Source organism: Leptonychotes weddellii, chromosome 3, assembly GCF_054177405.1.
Source record: "Leptonychotes weddellii isolate Sample4059 chromosome 3, ASM5417740v2, whole genome shotgun sequence".
NCBI classification, from domain to species: domain Eukaryota; kingdom Metazoa; phylum Chordata; class Mammalia; order Carnivora; family Phocidae; genus Leptonychotes; species Leptonychotes weddellii.
Genome location: NC_138371.1, coordinates 104,088,141 through 104,105,153, shown reverse-complemented (window position 1 = coordinate 104,105,153; position 17,013 = coordinate 104,088,141). Strand labels below are relative to the sequence as shown.

Here is a 17,013-nt window from a genome sequence, read left to right as displayed (position 1 = left end):
AAACAAACAGGGTTTTAGAGGGGAGGGGGGATTGGTTAGCCCGGTGATGGGTATTAAGGGGGGCACGTACTGCATGGAGCGCTGGGTGTTATACGAAAACAATGGATCATGGATCACCACATCAAAAACCAATGATGTATTGTATGGTGACTAACATAACATAATAAAAAAAAAAAAAGAAAATCTGTTAATTTCTATACACCAATAATGAAGCAGTAAAAAAAAAAAAAGAAAAGAAAAAATGAATGTGATATTCTAATTCTTCATCCTTTCTGTCCTTGAGAACCAGGATTCTCAGTGGTTAAAAAAAGAAAAAAAAAGATACAATTAAAAGATGAATGATAAAAACTTTGCAAACTTGAATTTGAATTATTACTATGAACTCATAAGGTGTTTTATCTTAAAAAAAAGTGTATGCACATACATAGATAGTAATGGGATAAAACTGTTAATTAACAGACAAATCATTTATGTAGAAAATCCCCAAGAATAGACAAAAACACTACTAAAAACTAGTAATTGAATTTATTAGCAAGTTCACAGGATACAAGATCAATAAAAATGGGTTATATTTCTACCAAGAATTACAAATTGAAATTTTTAAAACACTATAATCACATGAAAAACATAAAATACGGGGCGCCTGGGTGGCTCAGTTGTTAAGCATCTGCCTTCGGCTCGGGTTATGGGTTATGATCCCAGGGTTCTGGGATCGAGCCCTGCATCAGGTTCCCTGCCCAGTAGGGAGTCTGCTTCTCCCTCTTCCTCTGCCCCTCCCTCTGCTTGTGTTCTCTCTCTCTCGCTGTCTCTCTCTCTCTGTCAAATAAATAAAATCTTAAAAAAAAAATTAAATACTTTAGGGATAAATCTAACAAAAGACCTACAAGTTTTTGTGTATTGATGAGATAAAATCTAAAATGAAGAGATACACTTGTGTTCATAGAATGGAAGGCTGATTATTGTTAAGATGTCAGTTCTTTCCAGACTGATCTAGGGAGTCAACACAATGCCAAACAAAATCCCAGCAGGCATTTTTTTTTTTTTTAAGAAATCAGTAAGATAAGCTTAGAATTTATATGGAAATGCAAAAGACCTAAAATAGCCAAAACACTTTTGAAAAAGAACAAGTTGGAGGACTCCCACTATCTTGTTTCAAGATTTACTATGAGCTACATGTAATCAAGTCATGTGGTATTGGGATAAGAATGGACATATACATCAATAGGACAGAATAGAGTTCAGAAATAAACCCTTACACATACAAGTTTAATTTTTAATCAATTTTTGTCAAAACTTCCAAGGCAATTCAGTAGAGAAAGGAGTTTCAGCTAACAATATTGGAACTACTGGGCATCTATATACAATAAAATTCATCTCAACCCTTACTTTATACCATATTTTTAAAAATCAGCTTTTAAAATAGATCACAGACCTAAATGTGAAACCTCTAAAACTTCTAGAAGGAAACATATGAGCAAATCTTTGTGTCTTTTGGTTGGCAAAGATTTCTTAAAAAGAACACGAAGCATGAACCATAAAAGAAAAAATTGATAAATTGGACTTCATTAAAATTAAATTTTTCTGTTCTTCAAAGAAAATAACATATGGACTAGAAGGAAATATTTGCAGAATATATTTGTTAAAGGACTATATCCAGAGTATATAAAGAACCCACAGTTCAATAATAAGGGAGATAATGATCAAAAAGTAGCCAACAATTTCAACACACAACTTCACAAAGAAGAGGTGTAGGGATGGCCAATAAGCATGTGAAACGATACTCAACATTGTTAGTCATTAAGGAAATACAAAATCACAATGAGATATCACTATATATTTTTTAGAATAGCTAAAAATTTAAAGATTGACCGTTCCAAATGTTGATGAGGATGTGGAGCAACTTGTAACTCATACATTTTTGGTAGGGAATGTAAAACAATACAACCACTTTTGAAAAGTTTCGCTGTTTCTAATAAAGTTAAACATAGATCCAGCAATCTTATATCTAGATATTTACCCCAATAATGAAAATATATGTCCACCCACGGCTTGCACAGGAGTATTCATAATAGCCAAAAACCGAAAGCAAGTGCCTTATCAGTTGGTGAATGGATAAGCAAGTTGTGCTGCCTCCATACAGTAGAATACTACTCAGCAGTAAAAAGAAACAATTTGTTAATTAGAATTTCCAGTTCCAGGACAAGTGAATACATACTCTTCCTATTTTTCCTGCTAAGTACAACTAAAACCCCTAGATACTATGCATAAAGCAAACATAAGACAATTCTGAAACATGGACAGAGAAAGGCAGATCAGCTGGGGACCTTGGTACCTGAGAAATGATATGGTGGTGAATTCCCTGGGTTTTCTTTATATCCTATCCTGTGTGCTAGAGAAGCAGGCAACCTGGAAATACCAATGAGCACCGATGAAAAGCCACAAAAAAAGCTGGTTTTCTTTAGTCAAACAGGAAAGGGGTTACCTATAGCAAGACAAAACTAGGCAGTAACTGCCCTACTTCAGCCAGAAATGATGGGAAAACTGCACTCTGTCCCCACTTTCTCCAGGAGAGGCTGAGTATGAGCTTAGACTTCCCCCTTGCTCAGCTGTAACAAGGCACACCTCTTGTATCTCCCCACTTTCCTACTGGGGTGGTGTCAGAGAAGGTGAAGTCCTGGGCAGTAGGTAGACTTCCACCCTCCCTGGGCAGTGATAATGCACCTCTCCCCATATGGTATCAGTGGAGGCCTTGGGTGGAGCACTTGTGTAATCTTGCTCAATTATGTCTGTCCCTGGAATTTTATCTTTTTAGGTGGCTTTATAAATAAAACTTTTCTTTAGTTATAATTTCTATATAGTGATTGCATGTTTACTGGAAGGTTACTGATTTCTGTATGCCACTACCACCCCTTGTTTATAATAGTTTTTCAGTTGGTTTTCTTTGACTATAAAGGCATATAGTCTTATAATCTGCAAATAGTGATACATTTGCTTCTTTTCCATTTTTAAACTACTAATTTATTTCTCAGAATTGTGTGCCTTGTATAGTGCTTCCCAATCATTTCACAGCATTGAAAATTGTATTTTTAGTGTATATTAGCATAAATGGGAAATGCTTTGTGAGGCCAGAGGGGACCAGCCCAGGATCTAACTACTCTAGTGTTCTACCAGACTGACCTGAGATGGGTTGAGAAGAAGCCCTACGCCTCTCTAAAACAGTTTTTTAAAAAAAAAAAATCATGAACTTGCTTATTTTATTTCTAAACCTTAGTGGGACTACTTCTGTAGTGTTTCTCATTAAATTATGCTGGTTTGGGGATTGAAGTAGATATATTTTAGTTTATTAAGGAAGTGTCCAGGTACTCCTCTGTTTTATCAATAGATTTTAGTCAAAAATGGTTATTGATTAACAAACATTGCTGAAGCATTGCTGCTGTATGCCAGGCTTTAGAACTAAAACAATGAATAAGGTGAGAGACACTATAGGAAATAATACAAGTCAAAGTAGACTTGAGCTCAGATATCTGTCTACACTACATGTACTAGTTCTGTGATCTTAGGCAAGTCATTTAATTATTTTGAGCCTTAGCTTACTTATCTGTAAAATAGAGCTAATAATAACTTTTAGAGTTGTTATTCTAAGACATGATTGCACACTTGTGCAGTACAGTAGGGTGAGATAGACATATTACTAAGTAATTGCAAAAAAAAATGAGGTAGTATGGTAGAGATGGAAAAATGAGCAGTGGCGATATAAAGGAGTATCTGCTCTGCCTAAAGAGGGACTCAGGACAGCTTTACAGAGGTGACAGTATTTAAACTGGGCCTTGGAGGATGAATAGGGGAAGGCAGAACACCTGTGAAACTGCTTGATGTATTTAGGAAACTGCCATTTGTTCAGGATAATTAGATGGTAGGTATGGGCAAATGACAGACTGGAGAGGTAGACAGATTGTCGATCACAGAGGGACTATAGTTGTTACCCTGAATATTTTGGACTTTATTATGTAAGTGACTGGGAGGTGTTGAAGACTATTCAGCCATCAGATTTGCTGGTCGTGAGGTGTGTTAAGCCAATAGTTGAAAGTCTTTAAGCTATTATGTTGGAGGAGAGCCTGAAATAACGCAATGGGACAAATTGAGAGTAGATGAGAGATTTGAAGAGTCATAGGTAGTAGAATTAACAGGACCTAGAGGCCATTGGACTATCTCTAGAGAAAGAATAAATAGCAATCCCCAGGGTCTTAGGCTAGGAATCAGAAGCACTCTAAAATTAACAAGGATAAGTTCCTGTACCTTTTTCTATAGAAAAACACAAGTTGTCTTGAGTATAGCTTGTAAGTTTGGTAAGGTACATCACAGACTGATGACATGAGCACCATAGAGGAGGGTCCTATTCTTTCTGTAGGTGTCAATAAAGTAAGAGCTAAAGGAAACCTAACTATAACGATATTAATAGACTTAAAATTAACAAAAGTCTGAAAAAAATTTTAATGTGATTGCAGTGTTGATAAAGAAAAATTTTATGTTTAACATTTTAGTGTTTTTAGGGTTTTTTAGGTGCAATCCTGAATTTGCATTAGTGTTTACATTTGATAACTAAATTTTATTTTTGTGAAAATGATGTTAAGATGAGTAGTCAATCTGAAATAAAATGTATGTACAAATTGTTTAAAGTGTATTATTTATTCACTATTTTTCTTCTATTCTAGTTACTCTCTCTGGAAATGGAGAAAACGGTAAGGCACCTTAAGTCTCAATTTAAGTAGAATACTTATGGTATCCTAATTGTGACCCACATAGTTTTTATTTAGTGATGACTATATGTGTTTTTGTTTTCAGAAAGAAAATATATGTTTTTAAAGTTTAAGTAATTAAAAGGAGATACAGTATTGTGTTTATTCCTATTCAATATATTTTCATTTGTGTTATTTATATAAATTGAAGTAGCTGTTATTTTGTAAGGCATCTAGTATCCAAACTTCTTTGATATATTTATGTACATATTTATGCCTTGGATATTCTTCAGAATGCTTGATAGTAGTGACTCAAAGATTTTTAATACCAGTTCTAGCTAGGGTTGAGCAGACTTTGTTTCGTGATGTCTAAATTTTATTTATGGTTCTCTTGTTTATATATTTGTTAAAAATAGTACTTTACTACTCACAGACATTTAACAAAATAACCAGACTGTAAATTTGTAAATTGTGTTACTAGTTCATTTTGAAAGGGAATTCTACTTTTTATAATGACTAGTTAATGAGATAATGCCTAGAGGGAAAAATTAATTGCTCAGAATTTCACCAAGCTAAAAGAAAATATTAAGTCTATTGAGATCAAATTTCAAAAATGAAATTTGATTTGAGATATGAAAATTCAGAGGATTTCCAAAATAGTTGGTTAGAAATTATTAATAAATATTTATTCTTATTGGAAATAATTAGGCATTAAGCATGTAAATCTCAAGTTGCCTTTGAATCTGATTTCTCAATTCTAGCCAGGGTTGAGGAGGAATAAATATAGACTCAATCTTGGTAGGCTTGATTTTCTTCCTTTAAATCAAAACTTTTCTATAGTGAAAGCACAGATACAGAAGGCAGAGAACTTCTGAAAGAGTACTTAGGAAAGAACATCTAACTTATCTAATTATTTCTTGGAGCTATTTTCCCCATGTCTTTCAAAGAGTCTTTTGACAAGGTTGTTTGCCTTTTTGTTTTTTTAAATTCATTTACAGGTGATTTTTGAATCAGACTTTTTGATTTATAGATTCAGATTTTGGGGTTGCTTTTTTTTTTGCTTTGATTTAATTTGCTTAGTTAACTAAGCTTTTACTTTATTACTTCTTTTTTTTAAGATTTATTTACTTACTTTAGAGAGAGAGAGAGAAAGCACGAGTGGGAGAGGCAGAGGGAGAGGGAGAGAGAATCTCACACAGACTCTGTGCTGAGCACAGAACCTAACACAAGGCTTGATTCCAGGACCCTGAGATAACAACCCAAGCTGAAACCAAGAGTCGGCCTACCAGCTGACTGTGCCAGCCAGGCACCCTGTTTATCTATTACTTCTAACTAATGGTTTATAGCATGTATATGTGATCAGAAGTTTTCTTATTAACAATCACATTATTTCAAATTTATATAAAAGCAGTATTTCCTGTTATCCTTTACATTATAGTTTGCTATTTTCCATTTGTTAAGTACTTATTACATTCCAGGCATGATGCTAAGAGATATATCAGTTTGTTTGTTTTTTTTTAACTGAGGGTTAAGATTTTTTAAAGCAGACACCATTTTGTTCTTATATCTATGGAGAGCAGAAATACTCAAAATATTTTGGGAGTATATTTTATATGCTGACCTTAGTTGTAAGTAACTATATGATTAAGAAGTTTAAAGTACCTCAAGGTTACCATTTATCTCAAAGCTATACAGTAGAATACAGATGAGGATTGACAAACTTGACTGAATATGGCGGCCAGGCAAAAATTTTAAAAAGTGAAGTGAGCTAGGTGAAGATAATATTGCAAACTCGGTAAATGGCCTCAGTGTTCATGTAACAGTAGGAAACTGAGCTCCAGTATACTTTTCCAAAGGAAAATCAAATGAAGGAATGATATTGAATCCATTAGGTAGACCATGAGGTTCAACCTGGAGGGAACAGAGATGGTAGAGAATGCAGATTTTGAGAAGCCAAAATTTTCAATGAGGATGATAATCAGTTTTAGTGGACATGAAAAGAAAGCAAATTTGAAGATAGAAGGAAGTTGTGGTAAGGTTTTTGTCTTGGCATCAGATGTTGGCTCTGAAATAGGATGTGACTACTAAGATGATGGGTAAAGTGGAGGAAAATAGACTTCTAGGTATGACATAATGAAAAGAACCTTGGATTTTTATCGAGCAGATATGGGTTTGAATCCTGGCTTTATCATTTACTAAGTGACATTGGGCAGGATATTAAATTCTCTGCACCTCGGTTTTCACATTTGTAAACTGAAAGAATACATTCCAGGACTACAGTGAGGGTTAGAAATAGGGTACACATTATATACCTTCTAATAGGCTTTCAGTAGGTAGAAGTAGTGATTTGAGTAGCTGTGGTCAAATATGGTTAGCAGGAAGTCCCAGTGTTTTATAATGCATTCATCAGTCATGAGTCATGCACATGGAGCTATTTCCCAGGAACATCACAGCCAAGGTGGAGTCGAAACTATGAACAACACATTTACACTGGCCATTGAGATGGACTGGAGGGAAGGAGACCAGTCGGCTTTTGCAGTGATCCAAATGAGTTAAGCAACAGTTTATGAGCTGTTACACTGGCAGTGAAAATAATGAAAGAGAGGAACTAGAATTTGAGGTGCTTTGTGCTGATTAGCTGTGCGATGTGAGGAGTTACTGGGCCCTGGCTTCCTGTGGGACTCATGGTTCTGTTCTCTTAGACCATATGTGCCCCAGTATAATTGCAAAAGAAAAGGCTGGGTCCAATGAGTTGTTAATTTTTTTTTATCATTATTATATTTAAAAAGAACATTTTTTAAAACCAAAAGTGAAAGGAGAAATAACCTCAGACAAAAGGAAGAATAGTACTTTGAATTGTTCTTTGCAGACCAGTGAAAACTTCTATCATTCCTTAAACTTGGGAAACATGGAAATAGGGAACGTGCAAAAAGAACCAGGTTTTGAGAGGAAAGATTCTTGGATAGTAATAATAATAATAGCCAGTATTGGGGTGCCTGGCTGGCTCAGTCAGTAAAGCGTGTGACTCTTGATCTCAGGATTGTGAGTTTGAACCCCAGTTGGGTGTAGAGATTACTTTTTTTAAAATGGCCAGTATTTATTAAGGATTTATTATGTGCCAGATGCTGTTTTAAATGTTTCTCATGTATTAGGTCATCAATATTAAGCAACTAGCTTTAATAAAACAAATTAAGTGCTTTAATTAAAGTCTGAGCAGATTAGAGGGGGAGGATAGTATGAAGAGGTAATGAATTCTAAAAATAATTGAAAAGGCTTATGTGGAAGAAGTAATATTTGATCTGAACTTTAAAAATGAGTAGAATTTCAAACTTTGAAGCTTGTGTCTGCTTTGTTTTCTTCAGTGGATTTGTGGTGCCTCATTCCAAACAGAAAAAGTTAAGCACCTGGTAGATAGTTCTTGCTTCCTATGGAAACTAGTCCTACTTCTTTCAAAAAGAAAAACTGTAGAACACAACAAAAAGCCCTAAATTATATCAGTGATAAGTTAATATTTGGAGATAAAGATGTTAGAATGTTTATTCTAATCCACTTGTGAAACAGTTATTGCAGAAATTTTAAATGGGTAAAAATTTTTCGTTAGTCTATGTTGAAAGGAGAATGAAATTTAGTGTAATGTTTCTGGTTAATCCAGGAACTGAGTTTTTCAGATTACTCATTATCCACAATGGTGGGAACTTCCTTTATTACTTTGTAATTCCTTGAATTTAATGTTCATAGTGATGGAAGCTGTCTTAAATAATTTTTAAGTCATTCAAAATGTAATTTTTAGGAAGAGCTTGAAATTCAGTGAGTGAAGAGGGTGTTTCAACTTAAATGTTCAGCAGTTTAATAAAATCAAATCTCATCTCAGGCTACAAGTCTTTACTTATAAACCAGGCTGATAACCCTTAAATGCGGGAACTGAATGTTTCTTCGTATCTGTAATGGTAGGTCATTCAGATAAAGGAGTTTATAAATTTGATGTCTTCAGTAGGTTTGGATTAAGGTATTTATTGGATTAAGCCTCCTGACCCTAAATATTGTGTTTTAATGTAATGCTTTTTCCTGTTTTCACCTGGATTCAATGAAATGTTATTTGTTTTTATTTACCAGGAAAGGCCGTTGTTTACCTTGTGGCTTTCCATCTGTTCTTTGTTATGTTTGTATGGTCCTATTGGATGACAATTTTCACATCTCCCGCTTCCCCCTCCAAAGAGGTAAATTTAATGTTGGTAAATTACCAAATGCTGTAGCTAATTATGGAATTATTTTCCCTGTGTTACCTTTGTTAAAACTTTATTACATAATGCATTTGTTCTGTTTCCGTTCATGAACTTGCTTGGTGACTCCACATTGTGAATGTGAGTCGTCAGCCTGGTCTCAGATACAGCCCACTGACTTAGCACACTAAAAGATTGATCATAGTTTACTTAATACTGGTATTTTTCTGCCATGCTATATAGTCTTAAAGATATACATTTTTTTACTGGACTAAAAAATCTTAGGGGACAGAATTGAGTTAGAAAAGTAGAGTGTATTTTTGGACACCTTAACATATTTTCTCAGGCCTGAACAAATATGCTGCAACTAAAGAAAGTTTTAATTGTGGGAAACATATTGTCTAGGCTGTTGTTTGTTATACTTTAATATGGCTAGTGTTTCTTCTAATTTGAGGTTCCACTGGGAAAATAATGTGAGTAAATATTTATGTAGAGTAAGTTTTAAGACCAGTATGTTTCTCTTGCCTTGACATAGCTGACTGAAATCTAGTATAACTAGATGGCTAAGAATGTACCCTCTGGTGTTAGGATTATCTGAGTTTGATTTTCTGCTCTAACACATTACTTAATGTCTCTGAGCCTCCGTTTTCTTATTGGAAAATGGAGCTAACAATAGTGCCTGTTTCTGTAAGATGTTTGTGAGGATTGAGATTTATTCAGATAAAGCTTTTAACACAGTACCTGCCACATGGTTGGCAATCAAATATTAGATGATGATGATAATTATTTCCACTCATATAAAATTCATCAAAATTTGTTAAAAATTATAGACCATATGTTTAAGATAATATCAACTTCCAATTAACTTTTTATAAAACATATATACAGAAAAGTATATATAAATGTATACCTGATGGATTTTCACAAACCAGACCTTGAGCAACCACCACCAAGTTGAAGAAACAGAACATTACCAGCATCTCATAAGCGTCCTCATACTCCCTTCCAGCCACGAAACCCACTGTCCTGCCCCCTAATAGCATCAATTTGTTTTGCCTAGTTTTGCACTTTACATAAATGGAATCATACACTCTTGTGTTTGTGTCTCTGGCTTCTTTCATTAACATTCTGTTTGTATATTCATTCATGTTGTTGCATGTACTTGTGGAGCATTCATTCTCATTATTGTTTAGTATTCAGCTGTGATAAATAATAATTTAATTGCTCTGCTGTTGATGGGCAGGGGCATTTGGGTGGCTTCCAGTGTAAGGCTCTTATAAGGAGGGCTTCTGTAAACATTCTATAGCATATACCTATGTATATACTTACATATATAGAGAGAGAGAAAGAATTCTTTTGGGTAGGTGCCTCGGATTGGAATTGCTGGATCATATGTTGTGTGTACATTCAGCATTAAGTAGAAAATGCCAGACAGTCTTTTGCACATTTTTTTTTTCCATTGGATGCTTTTGTTTTAAGGGGTAGTGAAATCATCAATCAAACGTAGTGTTTCTTAAAATATATTCATCAGACATTTGGTAATAATTAGTCATCTCTTAAAGTTATGTTACAAAATGCCATCCATATCTTTTTTTTTTATTTTTAAGATTGATTTATTTTTAGAGAGAGAGCACATGTGTGCAAGCGGGAAAAGCAGACTCCCAGTAAACACTGAGCCCGACACAGGGGCTTAGTCTCATGACCCTGAGATCATGACCTGAGCCAAAACCAAGAATCAGTCACTTAACCGACTGAGCCACACAGGCGCCCCACAAACTGCCATCTATATCTTAAGCTCTGAGTTGAAAAGGAGCTAATTTTATTTAATCATTTACTACTAATGATGGCTATTGAAAACATAGCATGTATTGAAGTAAATAGTTCTTGTTATAGGAAATAAAAAATAGAAAAAGAGGGGTGCCTGGCTGGCTCAGTCGTAAGAGAATGTGATTCTTGATCTTGGGGTCATGGATTCAAGCCCCATGTTGGGTGTAGAGATTACTTAAATAAATAAACCTTAAAAAAATAGGATAAAAACAATTGGTAATACTTTTGAGAAGCAGTATAGTACAGGGTTGTGAAGCACTCAGACTCTGGCTCCACACTGCCCAGGTTCAACTCCTGCCTCTGCTACTTGCTAGCTGGGTGGCCTTGGAGACTTGCCTTAGCTGTCTGTACCTCAGATCTCTCCTGTAGAATGAAGGTGATAGTAGTACATACCTTATGGGATTGTTGCAAGTATTGAATAAATTAATAATGTATGTAGTTAGTAATAATAATATATACTAAATAGTATATGTAAAGTGCTCAGAAGGATACATAGCACTTAATAAGTGCAATTTAAATGTTATTTATTTTGGTGGTTGTTTGTCATATTGCATCCAAGCATTCAGCCGAGGGCTTAAGCCTTTACATCCACTCCATCCTTCATGCTCCCCTATTCCTAGAAGTTCAGCTGAATACTCAGGCCTGTGTCCCTTGGCCCTGCTATGGCATGCTCTGCCTTCCCCGTCATAGAACTTACCATCTAGTTTCATAATTGCCTACTGACTTGTATGCACCACCTTATTATCCGTTTTTGAGGGCAGGGATCATTTTTATGGTGTCCTGCACTACATCCCTTTCCCCACTATTTAGCACATAGTGGGTGTTCACTATTGAATGAGTTAATTATTAAATCATCAAGGGCCAGCTAAGTTAAGATGCAGTGGTGACAAGCAAGAAAGAGCAGGAGTTTATGGTTCTCTTTCTAAATAACCTTCCAGTGTGCTGACTGGTTACAGTGCTTACAGTGGTTACAGAGCTGTGAGGTCGCTCCTAAAGTAACTGTATTAACAGGACTCTGTGAGCTGAGAGGTTAGAGCAACACTTGGGAATCAGACCCAGGGAAATTGGTTGAGTCTGAATAGCAAAAACACTACATTTTTAGGAAAGTTAAGTTATAAATATGGGTATTTTTTTCTTTTTTTTTTTTAAAGATTTTATTTATTTATTTGAGAGAGAGAGAATGAGAGAGAGAGCACATGAGAAGGGGGAGGGTCAGAGGGAGAAGCAGACTCCCTGCCGAGCAGGGAGCCCGATGCGGGACTCGATCCAGGGACTCCAGGATCATGACCTGAGCCAAAGGCAGTCGCTTAACCAACTGAGCCACCCAGGCGCCCAATATGGGTATTTTTTTCATCCTTTGTCAGCAAGTACTTGGCACCTACTGTTTGTCAGACTGTGCTAGGCTCTGAGAATAAAAAGAACAAGAAAGACATGGTCCTTACATTTTAAAAGGAGAGACAGATGGTAGATAAGTAAACAAACAAAATAATTATAAATTGTGATAAATTTAGATAACTTTAGAATAAGAACATGATGATATATTAAAGCATAACAATGAAAGATACTAGAGGAAAAAGCTACCTTAAGTAGTATGGTCAAAGAAATCTCTGAGGAAGTGTCACTTAAACCAAGACTTTTGTAAGTATCTCTTTCACTAAAGTGTTAGCTTTTTGAAGGAAGAATCTTTGTTGCTTATTGCTGTATCCCCACTGCCTAGATTCAGACCTCGTATGTAACAGGCAGATTGCTAAATACGTGAATGAGTGAATGGTGAGGAGGCAGCATATGAAGAGCTGGCAGGCATCTTCCATCACTAAGTGTCATCTTTAAAAAGAAAATATGGCCCCATCACTTCTCTGGTAATCCTACAGAGGTTGCCAATCAGCTACAAGATAAAGGTCATGCTCATTTGCATGGTACACAAGACCCTTCATGAACTAAAATCTTACTAACTTCATCTCCACTGCTTCTTCCTGGAACTCGATAGTCAAGTAATGTCTTGCCCTGACTATACCATGCTATATTCACATCTTTGTGCTTTCTGTATGCTGCTCCCTTTACCAAGATTCTCTTTCCCTCCTTGTTTTCCTGGAAGATTCCTGTTTATCTCTCAAAACCCAGCATAGGTACCACTTCTTCCAAGAGTCTTTCATTGACAGTCCCCACCCCCTCCTAAGGGAATTTTTATCATACCTGGTAACATATTGTACTATGCTGATTTGTAAGTTATATTTCTTTATTGACATGGCCAGCATTCCTACTGGACTGTAGAAATGTACTTTTGAAGGCAAGGGCCATATTATTCATCTGTGGATTCCTATTCCTGCGCAGTGCCAAGTTCTTAGTTGGTATCTAATACATATTTAAATTGAACCATCTGAACACTGAATTTAAGATGATGGCATTTCATAGTTTGAATTCTGTTTTGTAGTTTTTAATGAAAACTAGATGTATAGTAATAATTTCCAAAGTCTAATCCATTTTAAATTTTGTTCCATTCCTCATCTAAAATTCTGGTGTCTCTTGAGATTTTCATTTTAAGTTTTTCATAATTTATAACATTAGTCCTTAAGGAAAATTAATAATGTTGAGGCCTGGAATAGTACCACAGGCTAGAAATATGATAGCCCAGGGAAATCTGTTCAGATTTTACAAGGGAACTGTAAAATTTGATTGGAGCATCTCCTATCCAAATATACATTTATCATCATACCAAATGATTCTTATACTCTACTGTGAATGCTTCAGAGACACATGTCAGGGAAGAACTTTTAATTCAAACAAGTTACCAGTTAAAATTCTCTCAAAAGAGAATGGGCCATTTTGCAAAGTAGGGAAGTATTTCAGTACTTGAAAGTATTCACGAGGGAGTGGATCTCAGAAACGTCGTCTGAAGATTCCTACCTCCCTGGGAAGTTAGATAAGTGACCTCCAAAGTCTCAGCTTAAGATTATGGGAAACTTTTCTGACCTCTTTCTGTTCAATTTGTCTGTGTTAACTTCTCATGCCTTAGAAGTAAATTTGGGGATTTCTTATGCCATTAAGATTTGGTTGTGGGAACCAGGAAAGGTAATCTAAATAGATTCTTCTACATCCTAAACTGTGGTGTTTGGTCAGGTTATAGTAACAGTCTGTAAAAAGCAAGAACAGTTATTTTACATTAGCAATATGGAGGGAAGCATGGTAGAGTAGAACTCAAAAGACTTGTATTTTAATATCAGCTCTGCCAATAATTGTACAATCTTAGAAAATTCGCTGAGCCTCTTGGTATCACTGTTCCCTCAGCCCAGAGCTCTTTCTACTACTATGCCAAACTGTTGCCTTGTTTGTAACAGGATAGGCTGCACTGATAAGCTAATACTATTATTACTGATGATGAAGCATCAAGAGTATGGAAAGTTTTGGTAGTGAATTAGCAGATAGATCAAAATACTTGAATATAAAAACTCCATTCATGACTCTTTAGGCCTTTTCAAGCAAAACCTTGCTTTTGCTTGAAAAAAATTGAAGAACAGTACAGTTAAAATACAAGACATGATCAAGAACAAGTCTCAAGCCATTTTTAGTTTAAAAGGAAATTCTGTGAAATAAAGACTGATAGAAACTGAAAGCTTTTGTTTACATGAAATTAGAGGCATAAAACTGAGGGTCCTTGAGATGCTGGGATGACATGAGGAGCAACTATAAACAAGTCCTTTGTAAGGAAAATGCTATTTAAGAAATGAACTGGAGGCTGGCCACACTATGGGAATAAAAACTTAAGAAATGGAAACTAGAAATAGCATAGAGGAATTAACTCTTTGAGAAAAGGAGACTATGCTTGCTTTGACAATCCTTAATAATTTTGCAGAAAGTATTCCTATTGGTTAGCTCTTTAAAAGCTAAAACAGAGTAGTAAAAGAATGACTTGTTGACCTCACTGAAATATTTGGCCAGAAAATGGCTGGACCATGTGCCTATGATTTAACCTCTTAACCCAAAGGCAGTGAATCTTGGACATCCTTCCAAAAATTAAAATTTTCTTGGCACTAATTTTCAAACATCAAAATTTTTACTAATAGAAAGTATATATATTAAGCCCTTTTTGGTTGGAGGTATTTAATTTTTTCTGTAAAATACAAAGATGCAAAATTTTCTAGTTAACATTTTTTCCCATCACTAGTATAGAGGGCAAATATTTTTTAATCCGTCAAAGGTATGTAGTTTTGTTAAAATATACTTGATTTAACTTCTTTAATTTGAAAATAAGTTTTGCCTTCATAGAAGAAAATGTGTTTTCAACAAAGGATGAAACTTTGTTTTTCTGAGCATAATAGTTTATGGGATTAAAAAGAATTAATAGTTATTTCTCCTTTTATAGTTCTACTTGCCCAGTTCTGAAAAGGAACGTTATGAAAAGGAATTCAGCCAAGAAAGACAACAAGAAATTTTGAAAAGAGCAGCAAGGGACTTACCTATCTACACCACATCAGCTTCAAGGAGTAAGAAAAACCAGTCTTAAGCTTTCCTTGCGAAGGAATTTTTAAAATATGGTTAATCCTGCCAAGATATATCTGCATGATTTGACAGTTACATCGATATTGTGATTGCTACAGATAACATCTGCAAAAACAAGATTTTCCTATGTTCTGTATCTTCTGTGATATTTCAGATGTACATACATTTGTACATATATTGATACAGATTTTTTAAGGGGCTCACTTCTCTCTGCATTTTTTTTCTAATTCAACCTCATGGCTAAAAATGTCACTTGTTATTCTTAGCAAACCATCATTTAGAAATTCTGGTTTGAATTTGAATATTGTGTGTCATCATGGAGTCATTTTTTAAAAAATCAAGAATGTGCTAACTTAGAATGGAGAGGAGTAAAAGACACAAAGGGGAAGAATCCTGTCAAGTTTTAAACCCAATACACAAAAGAGCCAAAATTTGAACTCAGGTTTGTCTGGTTACAAAGATGTTGGTATTTCTACTCTCCCACTGCCTATTGACATAGGTGACTCCTGCGGCACCTTCCTTTTCTCAGGGTGACAGTCTTACAATACGAATGAATTTATGAGTGGCCAGTGTAGTCACTTAAGTAGAGGAAATGGTTTTAAGTTCTATATTATATACCTCATGAGTTTTGTTCAAATACAGGATAATATAATAGCTAACAGTTATTCTGTACTTTACACATACTCATTTAAACTTCACAGCAGCCCTTTGAGGTAGATACTATTGTCTTCATTTTACAGATGAGGAGACTGAGACACAGAGAGGTTTATAACTTGTTTGAAGCCATATGTAGAAAAATGGATTTAAATCTGGGTGCTCTGGCTCTAGAACTCACTATGCTGTTCAGCTCCGAGAGGAAATAAGAGGAGCTTTACCTTTGTATAGTTATGTGCAAGTCGTGGCTAAGGAATGTAACTAAGTTTGTACAAGATTTTAGGAGGGGATATTTGGCTGACTTAAATTTTTCATGCATTTAATACTATTCTTTTTGCATGACTAATATATTGCTGTACATAACAAAAACATGAATTTCAAACCAGACCCAAGCTTTTCCAGTACTAGGGTAGTGAAAGTCACTAACTTTCTAAGTTCTTGTTTCCTTATTTTATTTTTTATTTTATTGGTTTTTTGGTTTTGTTTTGTTTTGTTTTTTGAGAGAGAGAGTGCAAGTGGTGGGGGGCAGACGGAGAGCAAGAGAGAGAATCTTAAGCAGTCTCCATGCCTGGTGTGGAGCCCAGTGTGGGCTCAATCTCACAACCCTGAAATCATGACCTAAGCCAAAATCAAGAGTCAGATGCCTAACCGACTGAGGCCCCCAGGTGCCCCTTTGTTTCCTTATTTTAAAATGAAGATAAGAATATCTACATCTTTGGGTTAGTGGAAATATTAAATGAGATACATGAATGAGATATATACATTTAGTGTAGATCTTGGTATTAATAATAAATTTTCAGTAAATGGTTAGCTAATATAAAATAATCCTTTTTTATATTGAATTATGAAAAGTCTGATTTATAATAATTATTTCTACTTATAGTTCTGTAGATTAGATGTTCTTAACCCAAAGTCCAAGACTTCAGAGAATTTATGAATTCTGAGATGGTATGCAAAGTTTTGGGTACATGTAGTGTTCAAAATACCCCATTCATACCAAGATAATCTGATTTTCAGAGCAGTATGTGTGGCCTGAAGAGTTAATAGCCACTGATGTAACATCTTTTTTTTTTTTTTTT

At 35.1% G+C, this 17,013-nt stretch overlaps 1 protein-coding gene across 13 annotated transcripts in view; it reads left to right on the top strand.

Annotated features, from left to right (window-relative positions):
- The window catches only part of ZDHHC20 (zDHHC palmitoyltransferase 20), an 80,484-nt gene that overhangs the window by 21,780 nt on the left and 41,691 nt on the right, over positions 1 to 17,013 (top strand). For all 13 annotated transcript variants that reach the window (XR_014143943.1, XR_014143947.1, XR_014143946.1 and 10 more), the window contains exons 2-4: positions 4,713 to 4,739; positions 8,850 to 8,953; positions 15,144 to 15,264. Coding sequence is in view for 8 of the 13 variants with exons in the window: in XM_081815410.1 (XP_081671536.1) it covers positions 4,713 to 4,739; positions 8,850 to 8,953; positions 15,144 to 15,264 (252 nt within the window). In the remaining 5 variants the exon portion in view is untranslated. The remainder of the gene's footprint in view (positions 1 to 4,712; positions 4,740 to 8,849; positions 8,954 to 15,143; positions 15,265 to 17,013) is intronic.